General features: G+C 39.6%; 1 protein-coding gene across 4 annotated transcripts in view; it reads left to right on the top strand.

Annotated features, from left to right (window-relative positions):
- Positions 1 to 18,911, top strand: part of vti1a (vesicle transport through interaction with t-SNAREs 1A) — a 347,680-nt gene extending 328,769 nt beyond the window's left edge. For all 4 annotated transcript variants that reach the window (XM_063071943.1, XM_063071941.1, XM_063071944.1 and 1 more), the window contains one exon: positions 17,445 to 18,911. Coding sequence is in view for 2 of the 4 variants with exons in the window: in XM_063071941.1 (XP_062928011.1) it covers positions 17,445 to 17,538 (94 nt within the window). In the remaining 2 variants the exon portion in view is untranslated. The remainder of the gene's footprint in view (positions 1 to 17,444) is intronic.
- Positions 18,912 to 20,145: the final 1,234 nt, after the last annotated feature.

Genomic DNA, 20,145 nt, shown 5'->3' on the forward strand with positions numbered 1-20,145 from the left:
TAGATACAGCTGACCGAGCCAGTGTTCCTCTGGAGCCAGGGTGCAAAACATTCAAAATGGCAAGCAAACCGAGATAGCAAGTAACATAATTCAAAACAACATGCAAAGAAGCATATTCACTCAAAAAAAAAAACCCTCAGCGACAATGTCCGGCAATCGATGGTACAGTGTCCTGGCAGTGTGCAGACGCGCACAATCCAGCCCGTCAGGCTGTGGTACCCAGCGATCCCCCGATTTAGCCCTAGCCTAATCCTAATCACGGGACAATTTACAATGACCAATTAACGTACCAACCGGTATGTCTTTGGACTGTGGGAGGAAACTGGAACACCCGAAGGGAACCCATGTGGTCGCAGGGAGGACGTCCAAACTCCTTACAGGCAGCATCAGGAATTGAACCTGGGTTCCTGGTACTGTAAAGAGTTGTGCTAACAACTACACTACCACACCGTCTGAATAGGATTTTTTTTTAGAAATCCATTTTAATCTTTTTTAATGTTAACAAGGGACCAGCTGTTCTATCAGCACATTAACATTAAAATTTAACTGTTATTCAGATGCTGGTGAGCAGGAACTGCTTGCTCATATACACTGACTTAGATTTCTTCTGCCAGAGATCAGAAATAACCCAGCACAGTACCCTAAGTCTGTCATCACTCCAAAATAGTTGCTATACTAATATTGTTCTAATAGAGATGCCCAAAGAAACCATTGCCATTAAAAATAAAATGTGTTTTGGTGCCTGTAGTCTTAACAGTGAAATATGTAATTAAATAACAATATAAAAAAACTATAATGAAAAATGTGTTTCTCTGGTAAAGAGATTCATTGTTTGTTCTCATTTCCCAGGATTGGCCTCTGGTGTACCATTCTGAGCACAGCTTTCGCCTTCAGGCACTGTAACACAGAACTGGACATTTCTGTAATCCTTGAGGATAACATTTTGCATTGTTTGCCCTTAACAGTTTTTTTTAACGCTTTTTATGAAAATGCCTCCATAACCTGTAGGGGTACTTGAATAATGTAATGCCTCAAAACCTAGTACGGGTATCAAATTCGGTACAACTGCTGAACAGATGCTGTAGTCACAGTGGATGTTGTATATCTGCAGAAGCCACAAATATGAATTACAGCTGAAATGGTAAAACAAATAGTCAGACTGTTACGTGATAGCATGATGTATCGGTGAATTAGAGCGCAGCGAATCCTTGCACAGTAGCGTGACATGCACCTTCGCCGGCAGTGCACGTCCTCGCTGAATTCTTGAGCTCTGCTATCAGGGAGGGTCACAAAGTACGGCAGAATTATGAGCCCTAATGAGATTTCAATGCTTGGCAAACAATAAAAATTTATGAAGTGCATAGTTTCAAGGAGTAGTTGCCTGGTTATTGTTACACCCTTTCAACAGCATTGTGAATTGAGATCCAGCTGTTCCACAAAGCTGAAAGATTTTGTTTTTTTGAGTGAACGCTTACATGGTTTGCCAGTTACAGTACCTTTGGCTTTATTTGTGTCGATTTTTGTAGACCTCATATTACAACCCATTTCTCACCAAGTTTGTTAGCTTTACACCCATTTAATTGCAACTCTGGTTTCAGTCATTGGCCGACCGTATTTTTTTAATTGACAGTGAATTGATGTTACATTGAATTTGGTCAGAATCTTGTTTATGAGCTACCGTTCTTTCCATTTCTGCAAACTGCTTCTTCCTTGCAGAATGGTCCTCCTTCTGCAGCGGTTGAATAAATGAACAACGTAGCAGAGAAGGGGACTGCTAAACTAGGCCAGTTTGGCCAGTCCCTCAGGTTAGCCGAAGATGTGCCCGTAAATAAATACATATTTGGACTGTTATGATGAGCTCAACAAGGGGTAGTGGAACAACAGGGGAAAAAATGCATTGGTAATATAAAAAAATTAGAGGGCTGGACACAGAAAGAAACGTGACAGCATATAGGAATAAAAGTCAATCACACTCTTTCTCCTAATGGTGAGAGAGGGTTTGCTGATTCTCAAGTTGGGGGACCTCAAAGTAGCAATGCTGCAGTGAGCTATTGGTCGTTGTCTCGCTGTGGCAGGAGCGATATCTCACTCTCCCTTATTAGTGAGTGAGGGAACCTGTTGTGATGTTGAGGTGTTAGGGTGGACAATAGTTTTTGATGGACTTTTTGATCATGGTCTCTGTGGGCTTGCTATTACATGGAAGGTAGCTGAGGCTTGATAAAGCAAGGGGAAAGCTGCTTGTGCTTCGGAGTGGGGAGGGGCTTTGGGGTTCTAACACTCTTCTGTCGTTCATTCTTTGGGTTTTTTCTGTCTGTATCGTGGATGTCTGCAAAGAGCAAGGATTTCAGGTTGTATACTGTATGTATTCTGTGACAATAAATTGAACTATTAAACCATAGAATTCCAATGTCTCAAAATTGGATTTCACTGATTTTTGATATATTAAATATGGGTGCCACCTTTTGCACCAATGTCACATGAGTTTTTACAAAGCAAAAGGGGACATCCTTGCTTTAGGACAGGGGTTCCCAACCTTTTTCATGCCACAGACCCCTACCATTAACCAAAGAGTTCATGAACCCCAGATTGGGAACCCCTCTTTTAGGCACTCCCTAGTATGTTCTGTCCCCATTTAAAGGCAGTACTAGCCAAAGAAGATTTACGAGCAGTAGCCACAGTCTTACTCACCACCACCTTGTGCGCCCCAGTACCATCCACACCTCCAGAATCAGGCCAATGGTATTTCAATTAGTTCTCCTTATAGTCATGGGGCTCACAAAAAAATAGTGGGGGTGGGGGGGATTAAGATCACTGGAAAGTGCAGAGGAATGGTAAGGAAATCAATGGGAGAGGAATTACACAGATCAGTTTAATGCAAAACTCACTGGGCGCATTGGGATGTCTTCATTGAGCCCAATACCATGGTTAAGACATTCCACAGACATCAGGACATCAGGAGCAAAAGATGAAGCTCACAGTTCATAAAAGTTATCACCATTGTATGTGCTTCCAGCCAACGAGTTGCAGCACATTAAAGCCTATGTTGGAGAGGAATCAAAGCCCAGTTTCCAATAGGAACCCACTGAATCACATATGGTTCTGAACTTGTGGGTATATTCCTTGTTTAGCTGAGTTAACATTGAAGATCTTACACTATGACCTGTTAATCCAGTTTCTGTCAGTTAGTCAGAAGTGTGTGCCATGTATGTTAAAGGTGTCTCCACATACATTAAAATATAGCTGGAAAGTTACTTAAGCATTAGGTGAATCATACCCATTATCTCTACATTACGATCAAGGCTTCAACAAGAAATCGATCCACATGCTTCAAACTTTATGCAGTAGGTTGTTTCTGTGATTTACACATAAAGAAGCCATAAATACTTTTTCTAATGCAATTTCCTGACATAAACCTTTACACACTCTGTTATCAATTGAGAACCATCATTATTATATGCCATGTTGTATGACATGGATGATCACGGTCTACGACTATGCTTGCTCTTGATAAATTCTACAGAAATGGTTTGCTATTGCCTTCTTTATGCAGTGCCTTTACAAGACGGGTGACCCCAGCCATTATCAATACTCTTCAGAGATTGTCTGCCTGGCATCAGTGGTCGCATAACCAGAACTTGTGATATGCACCAGCTGCTTGTACGATCATCCACCACCTGCTCCCATGGCTTCACATGACATTGGAGGGGGGCTGAGCAAGTGCTACTCCTTACCCAGGGGTGACCTACAGGCGAGCAGGGGAAAGGAGTGCCTTTCACTTCCTTTGGTAGAGACATATCTTCATCCCACCACCCGAAGAACAGAAGGCTTGGGTTCTGTGTGCCATTGGCTTTACAGTTTCCCTCAGGCCTAAGTGCAAAGGCAAATGCTACTTGATTCAGCCCAAAGCAAATAAAACACTATGTTGGATTCCTAAATCTGCTGTAATATTTTAAAACTTTGGCTTATTGACCACTTGTGCTGAAAATTCTTCTGGAAAATTAGGTTTGATTTGTTTATATCTTAATGTGCTTTAATGTTCTTTTTCATTTTGCTTTTGCAGTTGTGTGGGTAAACTCCTAAAGCACTGCCCACAGAATCAGAAATGTAAAAATTTCTGTTCCCTCCATCTTTCTTTTCCTTCACTTATTTATTAATTAAGATTATCAAAATTCATACCAATCCTAATAATCTCTGTAACTTGCTTAAAAAGTGTTACTCTGCGGATTTAAATGGAAGGTTTCTTAAACAAGCACAATGCAAGAGCCAAGCAAAGTGCTGGCTGTGGTCACGAACATGTCACAGCAGTGGATATTTCACACGCTACTGATGTTAAAGCCAATTCATGTTATTTCCAAGGCTGACATTTATTGCAGTTTTTTTTTGAGAAGTTGCTACATTTTCAGCTTTCCTTCACGTTATGTGATTATTTTCTGAGGCAAACAAGCAATGGCTGTTTCATTCATTCTGATGCAACACAGAATGTTTTGAAGCTGTAAAAGAGCAGGGGTATACTGTTAAGGCAGCTTGTTCAATGGTTTTAAAATGCAGTGAAACCTAACAATAATATAATTTTGCTGTAACTAATTTATCTGATTATTCAGGTCAAAGGGCTCCCCCCACCTCTAGTAAATGAAAAGGATAAATCCATCAGAGTGAATTATAATATTGCCCTTCAAAATTCCTCTTAAAGTTTTAACATTTATTTTTATTTATTAATTGACATACAGTGCAGAATAGGCCCTTTTCGTCTCTTCGAGCCTCGCTTCCCCCCCCCCAGCAATCCCCCAATTTAACCCCAGCCTAATCACGGGACAATTTACAATATTTACAATGACCAATTAATCTACCAACGTTTGGACTGTGGGAAGAAACCGGAGCACCCGGAGGAAACCCACGCGGTCATGGGGAGAGCGAACAAACTCTTTACGAACAGTGGTAGGAATTGAACCCTGGTTTCTGGTACTGTAAAGCATTGTGCTAACCACTAGACTACTGTGCAGCCTTAACATACCAGGAAATAATAGAGCAAGGCAAGGGAATATTTTTTAAGATTGTTTTGTTTATTTATTTATTTAGAAATACAGCACAGTAACAGGCCCTCGGGTCCCAATGAGCCCACGCCACCCAGTTACACCCATGTGCCAGTTGGCAAGGCTGCTCAGCAAGATACGAGTTCATGGAATTATAGTAGCATGGATAGAGCAAATGTGCAATTATAGTAATTTATAATAAATAGTATGTACAACAGGATAGTCAATATAACATAGAAATACAGTAGCATCAGCATGAGTTAATGAGTCTGATGGCCTGGTGGAAGAAGCTGTCCCGGAGCCTGTTGGTCCTGGCTTTTATGCTGCGATGCTGTTTCCGGATGGTAGCAACTGGAACAGTTTGTGGTTGGGGTGATTTGGGTCTCCAATGATCTTTCGGGCCCTTTTTACACACCTGTCTTTGTAAATGTCCTGAATAGTGGGAAGTTCACACCTACGGTGGTGCTGGGCTGTCCACACCACTCTCTGCAGAGTCCTGCGATTGTGAGAAGTACAGTTCCCATACCAGACAGTGATGCAGCCAGTCAGGATGCTCTCAATTGTACCCCTATAGAAAGTTCTTAGAATTTGGGGGGCCATACCAAACTTCTTCAACCATCTGAGGTGAAAGAGGCGCTGTTGTGTCTTTTTCATCACACAGCCGGTATGTACAGAGCACGTGAGATCCCCAGTAAGTTTATGCTAAGGAACTTAAAGCCGTTTATCCTCTCAATCACAGATCCATTATGTCTATAGGGATTAGCCTGTCTCCATTCCTCCTGTAGTCCACAACCAGCTCCTTTGTTTTTGCAACGTTGTTTTCTTGTTTTGGTTTGATTTCTGTCTGTGCATGCTTACCAAATCTCCTCAGGGCAGAAAGAATGCACAGTGGGTTCCTCCACTTCTCAGGCTTCAGGAAGGCCTTGTTGACTTCTTTTTGTCATGGAGGCCTTTATGATTGGAGACATTGTGAAAGCCTTGTTTGACTTTTTTCTGTCTCGGCGACCTTCATGTGTATACAGAGTGAGTCTGAGTTTGAGCCAGGTTCTGGTGTCCTCAGTAGTCTATAACAATTGAGGCCTGCACATGAATAACAGCCACTTCATGTAGCAGCACAAAGCAACTAGAACTATAAAACAGGATAAGAGAAACTAGGCAGGTATTCTCTTCCTGTGCCAGACATAATGTGTGCCAAAAATTCTAGAAAATAAGGTGGGTTTTGTCAAAGGTTTGAGCTCATTTCTATCTGATTTTTCAGTCATTTTGCCTGAGTGATCAAGTATTATTTGTTTGAGGGTCAGAAAAGCTTTCTCTAAAAGTCTTGAATAAGTGCGGGTAAGGAATAATGTTGAAGATAAAAAGGAAAAGGTTTCTTGAACACTTCTGTGAGTTCACTGTATGGTCATTAAAGTATAATTTGCCTGGAGTGTATGTTGTTAGCCTCAGATGCATGGAGACGAACGATGTTCTGGTTGCAAGTGGCCCCATCTTGTACACCTGTGGATGTGATACAAATACATTACAGAAGCCACGTTCTGACTGTTGTTCTGATTTCAGTCTAGTCAGGGAATAAGCCTTGGTTTCATCTGACTGATCATCGAGGAGATGCCGAGTTTGGAAATCAACCAATCTGCGCTGTACTGATGAAAAAAAAATCCACCCACCTAAACGTGCTGGGAGGCTGCAGCTGTAAAATGTGCTGGAGGCAACTACTAACATTCTTAGAAAAATGCAGGGAACAGTCCATATTAAGATGTTTATGTGTAAAAACATTACTGCAAAAGGTTTCGGTTTTTCTCCTGACATCTGACTGGATTATTACCTGCAAAGCTTGAATATTTATGAATGTTTACTTTAAAAAGAAATAGGTTTGAAACTCTTCATTTTATATCTTGTAATGTCATTTTATTGTATGTAATATATTTTTTATAATCCGTTTGATCTGCAGATGATGTATAGAAAGAAGCCACTTGCATCATTGAGATTGGTATTTTGGTCCATTTCACTTCTCCTGCAATATAAGTATAATAAGCATTTGCAATTTTTTTAAGTATAGTATTTCAAACTTTAAAAGTTCAGTAAGCCAACAATGACTTACACCAGTGTGTATTAACTTTCTGCTCTGTAACTTGATTCATTCCCTCTCCCTGTCCCTCTCCCTCTTCCTCTCCTTCTCTCCTCTCGCTCTCTCCCCCTTCTCCCTCCCTCCCCCTCTCCCTCCCTCTCCTTCTCTCCCCCTCCTTCTCTCCCCTCTTTCTCTCTCTCCCTCCCTCCCCCTCCTTCCCTCTCCTTCTCTCCCCCTCCCCCTCTCCTTCTCTTCTCTCTCTCTCTCTCTCTCTCTCTCCTCTCTTCTCTCTTCACTCTTCACTCTCTCTTCTCTCCCCCCCCCCCTCCAATTCTGGTTGGATTGTTCTCCTTATCAATGGAACTAAGGAAGGTGGAGTAGGTTTCTTTACCCTGCATGCACCTACCAGTCTTATTCTTGCTTTCACCCCCTATTGTCACAGGCTCGAACAAACTCAGTTAGGAGATTTAACTCCATCAGCATTCCAAATCCATCATGGTAAAACAATTACAAGTGCAGATTTGTTCTGATCAAAGTTCCCCAGCAAAGTGTAAGACTTACTATGGGAAGGAGTACACAGAATGGATCTATTTTATCACAAATCTCTTATTACATGAGTTATTTTTTTGTTCCCACATTGTAAAAGGTGAAACAAGATCCAGTCCTCCGGTGTCAGTACTTATAAAGTGACAGCAGAAGCCTAGCTTGTGGTCTTTGTCTGCTTTTGGTATTTACTTACACCTCATTAAAAATGGAATCATTTCCCACTGAGGGTTAATTGGACACGACCACAAAGCCACATATGTAATGAAATTTGTTTTTGTATAAAACAAGCAAGGACCTTAAACTAGAATGTATTTTGTTGCATCTACAAATACAACGGAAATCCTCTGTTATCTTGGGTAGTGGATGAATCAGTGGATTCCACTTAATTGGGCCATCGGTTAATCGGGGCAGCTGCTTACTTGGGATAAAGAAGAAAAACTAATCAAGAAAATAGCTGGGATTTCCTTTGTTTATTTGGGACACTATGCCACTTAATTGAGAAGGAGACTATTGTCAAACAGTTTCTAACTAGCGTTAAATGCAGACACTTGTGTCGTCCTTAGACACTACACTGTGCTTAGAGCAAACAGTTTTAAAATTAGGATCAGTTGCGTGCGCTTGTGTTCAAAAAGCAGTGATTTTTGTCACTGATAGTTAGCGTAAGACAATTCGGACCTGTCTTATTCACTACGGTTTTAAGCATTCAGGCTTGGAGATGCTAGAAATGGCCAAGAGTGAAAATGAAACTATTTCACTGCTTCAACAAGTTCGGAACTATGACGAATTTGAAGGTATTGATGACCATCTTGAATGTTGCAATGAAAATGAGGAATTAGAGGATGTAATTGTTGATAGCATTGTATGAAGGCAGTCCATATCTACACTAGGCATCTGCTCTGATTTTGTTCATTTACAGTCAATTAAAAGAATGTGGCAGTGTACAAATGCACTGGATGAATTCCTCTGCCAATAACAATTAGGAACTAATACACACTTTATAGCAGCGGTCCCCAACTGCCGGGCCGCGGACCGTTACCGGGCCACAAAGCAGGAGCTACCGGGCCGCGCGGAAACGATATGATTTGGCGATATGAGTCAGCTGCAACTTTCCTTGTTCCCTGTCACGCCCACTGTTGAGCTTGAACGCACGCAAGGTCATTACGCATGCGAGGTCATTACCCACGCGTCATCCATGTCAGCGCGGGAAGGAGATCAACTCCTCAAGCTTGTAAATGATGGCGGGCTGAAAAGTATGTTTGACATAACATCTCTGCCGGCATTCCAGATCAAAGTCAAGGCTAAATATCCTGAGATAGCCACGAAAGCACTGAAAACGTTGCTTCCATTTCCAACATATTTCTGCAATGAATGCAACGAAAACTAAATTGCAGAACAGACTGGACATAAGGAACCCCCTTCGAGTATCACTGTCTCCCATCACCCTTCGATGGGACCGACTTGTTGCAGGAAAACAAGCCCAGGGCTCCCACTGATTCAGCGATATTGGTGCATTGCAATGATTTTATATGTTCATACGGGGAAAATATGTGCTGTGTGTTTAATATCCAAACGTTACTTAAAATGATGCTATTGAATTATAAGTGACTTATATAACCATATAACATTCACAGCACGGAAACTGGCTATCTCTGCCCTTCTAGTCCGTGCTGAACGCTACTCTCACCTAGTCCCGCCGACCTGCACTCAGCCCATAACCCTCCATTCCTCTCCTGTCCATATACCTATCCAATTTCTCTTTTAATTATAATATCGAACCTGCCTCTACCACTTCTACTGGAAGGTCATTCAATACTTCAAGCTCCCCTGTCCTCCCCTGATAATTGACTTATCACTATATTCATGCGAGGAAAATATGCACTGTGTGTTTAATGTTAAATTCGTTAGATTAACCCTTTTAGAAACGAAATTGAGTGTATCAGCACTTTATCACCTATATTCTGGTCGTGATTAACCCCCCCCCCCGAACAGAATCGCCAAAAACGATTTGTAGATAGAAGTCGGCACATACACGCATTCGCTAGTCACGCATGCGCACTGGTGCCCGCGCAAGTCTTCATGGTTATTGTAGTCTTTCTCGGGGTAAGCTCAACATATTTGACTACTACTCTTGTCCGTTGACAACCCTACCCCCATCCCCCCCCCCCCCCGGATCAGCCGGTCCGCAAGATTATTGTCAATATTAAACCGGTCCCCAGTGCAAAAAAGGTTGGGGACCCCTGCTTTATAGTACTGTTGAGGTATTGATAGTGTTCTAATTTGTTCTATATTTCATTTAAATACATAATTTGTTATTCAGTTTGTCTTTTTTATATCTTTTTAACTATTTCCATGAAACTTTGGCTAATTGGGCAGCCACTTAATTGCGCCAAAATGTACTGGGCCCAATTAGCCAGAATCCACCGTACAAACTTTACACTATGCATGAACTGATTTAAAACTCCTGACGTGCTCATGTGAAATATCTCTATTAAACTCTGTTTACTGTTAGTATAAATCCTGCAGACATTTGAATCTTGGTCTGGTCTGTCAAACTACATGCATGATGGTTAGTTTTCTTCCCTGTATCCGGGTGTTTGTATATTTCAGTTTGAAAACTATTGAAGATTTGCCTCTTTGCACTCTTTGGCAATTGTGAATAGAGCCACTAGACTTTGAACAGTTTCCCCCTTCCACAACCCCACCCCAGCCCAGCCCTATACTCCCAAATGAATGAAAAGCCACAGGTCAGGTCTTTCTATGACTAGTCTGTTCTTTATCTCATAAAGCCAACAGTAAAATGTCCATCAAGAGGACAAAACAACACACCTTGCTGGCTTTTTCCTTGTGAGTGCTTGGACACAAAATATCGTATTACTGTTTGGAAACAAACCATTATCTGTAAGTTCTCTGTAGTGAAACCAACTCAGACAACTAAAAACAAAAGCACCAAGAATTTATGTCAAAAGAGCCCTGAGGATTTCTTCTAAATCTAAATGAAGTTAGATAGCCCTAGGAAAATAGTAGTAAAATTGAATGCTTGCACGTGTATATATTATTTTTTTATTTAGAGATACAGCACGGTTACAAGCCTCTGGCCCAGTGAGCCGGCGCCACCCAATCGCACCTATATGATCAACTAAGCTACTAACCTGTACGTCTTTGGAATGTGGGAGGGAACTGGAGCTCCCAGAGGAAAACCACATGGTCACAGGGAGAACGTTCAGACTCCTTACAGACAATGGTGGAATTGAACCCAGGGATACTGGTGTTATAACAGCATTATACTAACCTCTACTTAGCTGTGTTGCCTCAAATCAGATCACATGTTTTGGTTTTCAAAGACACTGGATCTTAGTCATAATTGCTGATATAATTCTTTTTCGAGCAGCTGGAGCTTCATTTGCACCTCATCTAGGAAAAGGAAAACTTCCGCTGCCTTATGACCATACCCATTCATGGGGAAGGCTTCAGTAGTAAACCCCAGGGAAAAATCCGGAGGTGGGGTCCCTAAGGCAGTCCTACACTGACTGGCTACTTCTGCAATGTTGCTGGTGCCAAACTGTATCGGTCTCTGCTGTTCCTTTGGGTTCATCAGATGTGTAGAGAGGGGGAGCTTGCTACATGGGCAACAGCTTGCTCTCCATTTTGTACTGTCCAGGCTTGCGTATCTAGACAGCTAGGACGGAATATCCATGGTCAACTCTGACTAACAGAGGCTTCTCAATTCTGAGTTTAAGTAAAGCTTATCTGGTTAAACAATTGTACTGTATATGCTTTACAGTATATCCAGAAAGCAAATGATATTTGGTGCTGTATCCATAGGCACCAGTGTTCCTTCACGCAGAGTTACTAGGTTCTCAGAGAGAGCGCAGATGCTTCCCAACAGGAGCTGAGGGTGACCAGGTCCGTTCCTTCTCATTTTCCAGACACAATATGAACAAAGGCCTGAAATCAAATCAGTTTCCTGCCTGATCTTGGCTGAGTGTACTGCATGGTCCAGCAAGATAGGGAAGGAAAAATCTCCACATGTGGGGGCAGAAGCAGAGTATAACTGGTGTGTCAAGACCGGATGTGAAATAATGTGCCGAATAAAATGTAGCACTATGCTGTGTAAGTGTTGTTCCACCTCCTTATTTGTATGTCACTGGAAAACATTACAACCTGCTAGTAATTTGGAGAAAGATGTTTGTTATTTATGTATGTACAGTATTTGTGAGATATTTTTTCACCTCTATTATAAAGCTGTTCCTCCCATTTCTTAAAATCTCTCCACAGAGGAGGAGAGAGTGGCCATCATTTTAGAGTATGTTTTTTCCACAAACAAGTACAAGAACAGATTTTAACTCAATTTAGACTGTGGATGCCACTGATTTAATTTAAAATGTAATTTTAAATAGCATATTAGCCTAACAATCTAAGATTTGTCTGCGATGTTCTCTTCAACCAATGACGCTGGATTTCCAGTCCTGAATGGCTGGATATTTGAAGGCTGCAGTGAGTTGCTGGATTTTTGCTAGACCATCCTGCCACATTGCCAGAACTGTCTTCCAGAAAATGGTGTCTATTACCCTCTGGTGTCATGGACAATGTGGACCTTCAGCAGAAACTTTGACCAGTACTGGGACTGTACTACTTCTTGAGGCAGGAAAAGTCCTGATGGGGCCCATAGCTGTACATTCAGCCTTTAGTTTTAAAGAAACAGGGAACAAAGAGTGGTAATATATCCAATAAGTAAGATCATTTTACAGGGAACACACATCAAAGTTGCTGGGAAACGCAGCAGGCCAGGCAGCATCTATAGGAAGAGGTACAGTCGACGTTTCGGGTCCAGACCTTTCGTCAGGACTAACTAAAGGAAGAGTTGGTAAGAGAGCTCTTCCGTCAGTTAGTCCTGACGAAGGGTCTCGGCCCGAAACATCGACTGTACCTCTTCCTATAGATGCTGCCTGGCCTGCTGCATTCACCAGCAACTTTGATGTGTGTTGCTTGAATTTCCAGCATCTGTAGAATTTCTCGTGTTTGCGTCATTTTACAGGGACTATATTTGTATATAACTGTACAGGGTCCAATAAATCATCCGAAGATAGACTTTAATGCATCTATACCTGATAGTCCATCTGACTGTAATTTGTATTGTGTTAAGGTGAACAAGAAACCCATTTCCCAATTAATTTAACAGGATTTTGAAAGCAGTATGTTACAATATTTAGAATCTTGAATCGTTACAAAAGAAATGGTCTGTTGATATCACCGATGTTTGCTAAGTCTTCTATTCAGTGTCTATAGTTCAGCCAGATTTACCCTTAAAAATGTCTGCAAAACTGCTGGAAGTTTCAGCTGATAATGTCATATTGAGGCAAACCAGGTGTCTGAGACCAGAGTGCTCAGAACAGCCATCAAGCAGTTAACTTAACCAGAGATTTAAGAATTGGAAAATAATCAAGAAATGATAGAGGAAGGTGAAGTAAAGTGGATAGAAGTCAGTGTCTAATGCAATACAGCAGGAATGAGAAAACAATAGTAAGAAAGATTGAGTTAGAAACCAAAGGTAAAAGGAAAGACAAATAATTTAAAATTGATATGTTACCTTTCTAATATCTTCCAAAACAATTCAAAATCCAAAAGAATGTTCAAAGTTCAAAGTACAAGTGCTTTTATTATCAGAAGTACTTACAACCCTGAGATTCATGTTCTTGAGTGCACACTCAGCAAATCTATAGAGTTATAAATATAACAGGTTCAATGAAAGATCAAATAGAGTGCAGAAGACAACAATCTGTGCAAATGCAAATATAAATAAATAGCAATAAATAACAAGAGCAAGAAATAACAAGGTAAAGAGTTCTTAAAGTGAGATCATTGGGTGTGGAAACATTTCAATAGATGGGTGATGATTGGTAATTATTAATAATTATGTAATTAATAGGGTGCTTCATGTTACTAATTACTCTCCATGAATTTTAGAAGTGGATTTGGTTTGCATCTACTGTCAAGTACAGGAGATTCATAGTGTTCAGTTGCATCAACGTTGAGGTAGTTGACAACATACTTTGTATTCACAAAGCTAACAAGGTGCAGGTTGGATTGGGATAGTCATTTGAATACTTGCCTAAATCACGTATTTGGCCTGCTGTGTCATTGCATGCAAGTAACTGTATCATGAATATAATTTTGATGACAAAATATAAATGTTGTGCAAAAAGAAAGCAAAAAAAGAAAAAAATACTGAGGAAATGTTTGTGAGTTCATTGTCCATTCAGATGGGGAAGAAGCTGTTCCTAAAACAGAGAGTGTGTGTCTCCAGGTTCCTTCATCTCCTCCTTGATGGTAGCAATAGGAAGAGGGCTTGTCCTGGGTGATGGAGGTCCTTAACGATGGATGCTGCCTTTTTGAGGTATTACCTTTCAAAGCTTCCCTTGATGCTGGGGAGGCTAGTGCCCATAGTGCAACTTTATGCAGCTTTTCTCAATCCTGTGCAGTGGTCCCTCCCCCCCAAACAGACTAGATGGTGATGCAACCAGTTAGAACGCTCTCCATGGTATATTGTTGAAATTTGCGAGAGTCTTTGGTGACATACCAAGTCTCCTCAATATCCTAATGAAATATAGCTGATAACATGCCAAACTCAGCATAATGAAAGTTGCAGGGTCTTGTGTGTGTCATTCTTTTATTGCAGTAAATAAAACTTCAGCTTGTCAAATGGTATAAAAATACACTGGCAGACCAAGTTCCTGATGCACATGCAGTTTCACATTAGTATGAACTCATCCATTCTTAGCTCAGAAAATAATTCAGATTTGGGTTTCTAAACTGACCAACTTGTAGATTTAGATTTAGCCAGTCTGAACATTGTACTCAATCCAAATTTTAGCCTTCCTGACTGTCGATAGTTTAATTAAATCCATTATGGTATAATTGGACACTTTAAGCCATTATTTCCAATAGCTGGAATGCCTAGATATTTATATGCACAATTGCTTTACTTTTGGGTCACAACCTTTATTCAAAAAATGTATTGAGAATTGGCAGCATTTCCTAGCAGGTAACCATTATCCAAGTTCTTGTTTCACTCATGAGCTGACAGACAGAAGATAAACAAGCAACTGTTTCACTTTCATCTCTTCCCCTTGCTGTGGAATATGGATCAACCCTGTATCTCATGCACCTACCTCTGTTGCTTCCATCCCCATTACCCAGCTGATGACCAGGATCAGAAATTATCCATTTGTAGCTCTCACGCACAAGTTTATGCCTGACTTCTCAATGGACAAACACCAACACGCTGTGTTACTTGATTTACAGTTCAGTAGCTTGCACTTATCGTCACAGAGGAAGTAGACTACCTGCACAACTCATTCCACTTTGTGAATTTTTAACAGGCATTTTCCAAGGCTTCAATGCTTATTTATTTTTCTGATGAGTTATCGTGTTCATGTAAGGCACCAAATATGTGTTTGATATTGGCATAGTTTGTTATCGAGCCATTTGTGAATGAATCGATCTGCCTGTCATTTTTTTTGTGCTTTCCTGCAACGGATATTTTCAAGATTTTGTTGATTGGTTCTGGCATAAAGATTGATTTCTGTTATATCTACCATCAATGGCCTTGAAGTGAGCTGATGATACAGAAGAATGCAAAGCATACAAACAATAAGAGATCCTGCAGCAGTCAGGATTTAAGGACATCTTTGTGGAAAAGTGTCCTGAGGAACTGATTACTTACTCTTGCTCATGCTATAAAAGAAATACTAATATCAGATGAGCAAAACAGTAACGTATAAAGTCACATACAGTATTTTAATTAAGCCTGTGCCGTCTCCTTCATCTTGCTCTAGTTCTGATTTCAAGTCCATTTAAATGGCTGTGTAGCAGGTTCTTAATGGAGTGACTACAAGGATGTCAGAATTTCAGTGGTCCTTGAAAAATAGGCAAGGGAAGTAAATTAAATTTTTAAAGAGAAGTGGATTTAAACTCAATTATGTGAAAAAGTATTTTCGTGTTACAGACTCAATATGAAGCTGCCACATTTGTGGACTACAAACAAGATCTTAACTATTTATTGATGGCATTGTTAAATTTTATACAAAATATTATAAGGTGATTTTCGATTTGATATGTAGATTTATTTATTTAAACTGTGTTTCCTTGAAAGACTAAAAATAAAAAATAAAACTTACAAGCAGCTTGGCATCATTTTCCCCTCTGCTATTTTTTAATGTAAACTTAGCATTATAATATCATTTTAGCATTTTTTAAAATGCAGGAAGAAATACTGATTATCTTTTAATAAATGCTTCCAGAGGTGTATTTATCTTTACAATCTAACTGGTGTAAGAAATTTACTTAAATTTCAAATTGTATTTACATAAAATGTTTAAAATCAGTTTCTTTGATAAAATTCCGGAATTCTTTTGTTCAGAAGCTGAACTGTTTGTACTTAGTATTTGTATACCAGAAAAGACAGAAACTAAAAACCTCAAAACCTTGTAGTAACCATGTAATGTCCAGGGGAGGTTTTTATGCAGTTTGATACACTTGAAAGTAGCTTGTGTAAGGTAGTAACAGAGATACTGAAGCTTTAATGGAGCAATGCTTCCTCTACTATCGTCCTTTTCAACTTGTGGTTTGGTTCTAGGAGTTCTTTCCTGAAAACATTGACAATACCCCAGGTCTGCAGGCAGGTTTCATTATTCTGAAAAGCTAAGAGCATTTATACACTTCCTTTGTTGTTTCTGTGGTCAGGGCACAAGCTGGCTAGCATTGGGGGTTGTTGAAGGTTTTGTGTTGATCCTCGCTGGCAGGAGTAGTCAGATAGCAAGATGGATCCAGCACTCGCAGTGAATGATGAATGGCGACAGAGGTGGTCATTCATCTCCTGCTTAGAGTGTGGACAAAAACTAAAGCAGTTTTGCGGAAGACATGTCAGCAAATGTGATAATTTTGTAACCTGTCAGTTGGATAGAGAGCAGCCCCTTTGGAGTGTCGGATAGAGAGTATTAGTGATTTAACACGTATCATTTGCAATCCAATCCAATTTCTGCTTGTTTGGTGAGAAATAATGCTTTTTACATACACTCAATGTTTTCTTTCATTTGTTTCCTGTTAAAAACCTAGACATTAAGAAATAAAGCCTTAAAACACAGGAAATGCACAGCAGGTCTATCAGTGACTGTAAAGAGAAAAGACAGATTAATATTTAAGATGTGTAGACTTTGATCAAAACTGGTCTGCCAAAGGTTCCACACCTGAAATGTTAACCTATCTTTAATCTTTTGAGATGATAGTCCGGACCTGCTGTGTATTTGCAGTGTTTCCTGTTTTTTTTAACAGATTTTCAGTATGTACAATTTTCTTTCTTTCTCTACTGGGCATTTAAGAGTTTGACATCCACATAATCGACAATAATTGCATGCTTGGTACCTTAGTGCACTTGTCTTTTTTAAGTTCGGAATACTTGCGATTTTGTGCTTTATATGTTTGTTTAATGTACACTTTGAAAGTAATTTTCAAACCATCGCTATAAACAGGAGCTGACAGTGTTCAGCAAACAGCAGGAATTATATCCAATATGTGTATTTTCATGTAGAAATGTAAAAGTATAAACGTGCCTCTATTTGATGTTACTCCAAGCTTCAATGCAATTCAGAAGTTACATCTACATGAGCACCTCTAGTCTGAGGACTGACATCTTTGATCACTGAAGTTAGCTGAATAAGGGTTTTATTAGTTGCAGTTTCTAATGCCTTTACTGGCTTTTTTTTTGTCTCCTCCCTTTTGCCCCCTTTTTAAAATTCCCTGCCTAGGATCATCCAGAACCGGATCCTCATGTTTATCCTGGGCGCCGTCATCCTCCTTACCATCGCACTGGCCATTTATTTTGCTGTCAGAGGCCACTGATACGTCTCTATTCTTCTGTGATTAATAACGACAAACTGCTTGTTCAGTGTAATTAGGACAAATTGGTCACATGAATCATCTTCTTGCACTGACAGATTCTCCTCTACTGTGCATTGACTCTGGCTCAAAACAGTGTGTAAAAAATTCTTTATATCATTGTTTGCTTAATTCTATTTGTTGTTGTTGAGAAAGTGACTTGGATTTTTAGTGAATCTGCCATCACGAGGACTTCTTGGCTATTCAGTGCTGGGAGAAGAGGGAGAAAAGTAGAATCATTTTAAGTCTTGTTGTGATGGGGTTGTATGTTGGTGCGCTACAGGCCTTTGTATCTGTGTGTAAGATCTGTCAACAGCTTGCAGGTTATATCTACAGAGGATAAATGATGGAGAACTGTGGTTAGCTTTAAAAAAAGGCACAGAGTGACGCACTGACATGCACAGCTCCCAGGTCCAAAGGACAAGTGGATTGCCTAATTCCTGATTTTACTTTGGTTTAGATTTTAGGTACACACCTAATTAATGATTGTGACACTCCCTCGCTCACAAATACATCATGTAACATTATGGAAATTACATTCATATACAAAACAAATAACTAGAAATAAATGATTACCCAATGGGCTCTACCTGCAGTACTAATATTGTATTATAACTAAATGATGCTGTGCTAAAATTTATAAAGATTAGAACTGAAAATCGACATTCTGAAAGCTACTGCTACAATTTTAAATGCTTCATGTAAAGTCAGAAAACCTCGAGCATGCCTGACGTCAGTCCACGGCTACATGATGAGGAGCATTTGATATTCTGTTTAAGGCAGGCTGAATTGTCTTATTTTGGAACTGGCTTGGTGGGGGGCTTTCTTTGCTTTTGCTTCAGAGCTGAGGGCTTCAAAGGCGGAAATTAACAGTGAACAAAATTGTGCAGATCTGACCATCCCATGTGGGTAGAACCCATTGAGGTTATCATTATCTTAAATTCTACCAATTCCACAAACCTCATCAGATAATGACCTCTATAGTTTTTATTACCATGGCAGCACAGATTGTCTAGCCCACTGTAAAAAAAAATTGCTCTCTTCACTATACATTTTTTTTCTTTTTTTTTAAACCTGTCAGATCATTTCAGTATTTCAAACCTGAAGAAAACAGCCTGCCTGGAAATGTATTTGAAGTTGTAATAGTGTCAGAAAGTCACGGTTGACTGACAGATGTCAGTCCCAGTGGACCTCATTAAATCATAAAAACTTGACAAGGAAATAATTGTGCATCACCAGCAACCTGGCTGCTGTTTAAACATTTTATTTTGTTTCATTATTAGGATCAACTATTTTGTTCATTAAGAAATTGCATTAAACAACAGTTTTGTGGCTAATGATGTGTTCTGGGCTTATGTCTGTTTTCTTTAAACATCAGCTGCGTCATGTGGTTTCTTTGCAGCCGTGCTATCATCTGGCAGAAATCCACCACTCAAAGCTGCGGGTACCATTGGAATATAAAATGGATTATTCATTACCAACCTCCTTGTGACTTATTTGGTTTCATGTAGTGGTTGAGGGTTTCGCTGTCTTCCGCAGAGAAGATGAAAACTTGTCAAAAATAGGTTATATCTTATTCTCGGGGCAACAAAATCAGTGGGTAGACACATGCTTCAATGTTTAATGAATTCAGATTTTAACCCCTTTACATGACTTTGACTGTGAGCTCCGCATCGAGAATGAAACCTCACTTTAAGAAAGAACTAATAGTTAATTGGCAACCTGGAAGTGTGTCATGATTTATAAATTACTGCTAACTTTAGGTTATATTTTCTAATAATGAGATATTTCAAAAAAAATACATATTCATGCACTCACATTTTGCGCACATTACGGAAAGCAGGCTTAATTATGTGTGAATTTTGCTGTTATTGTAATGACCATTTTCAGTAGAATGTTTCCGCACATTTATTTATTTAATTGATTTTGTACAAAAAGCTATGAAACCTGCCTTTATGTTTGCTTTCTCCTTGTGGCTCTACATTAGGTGTATGGAATATGTATGTAATTTAATATATCAATTACACTATTACATTCCAAAGGAATAAAGTGTGTGTTGCTTTTTTTGTGCTATACTGAGTGATCGCATTTCAAAGCCTGCACTGTATGATACCTAAAGTGTTTTTTTTCTTCAAATTCAAGGATTTTGATAACCCAAGTGGATATATACTGTCTATTGATTTTTTTTTACAATGACTCCTGGATAACCTATTTTCTCATTCATTTTTAAAGTGAGCTCGTGAGATTTTAAAGCAGTTCTATCCAGACTCTGAAAATCAAAATCCCTTTTTGACCCCTGAAATTCTAATCCCACCATAGATCACAGTTGTTGAATATTATCTTTTTACAGAGCTGGTAAAACAAAAATGTCCAATTCACTGAATACAGTGGGTCATGACTGCAATTCTAATTAGTAAAGCAATGTCATTCTACAATATAATTTAAATTTATCAAAAATTGCCATTCTTATTTATATTTAGATCCGGAGTTAGATTGAAGTCATATTTCTTCAGAAAAATGTGTGTGATTTTCCAATAATGAAGACTTTAAATAATTGAATTACTAACAAGA

Source organism: Mobula hypostoma, chromosome 19, assembly GCF_963921235.1.
Source record: "Mobula hypostoma chromosome 19, sMobHyp1.1, whole genome shotgun sequence".
Lineage (NCBI taxonomy): Eukaryota > Metazoa > Chordata > Chondrichthyes > Myliobatiformes > Myliobatidae > Mobula > Mobula hypostoma.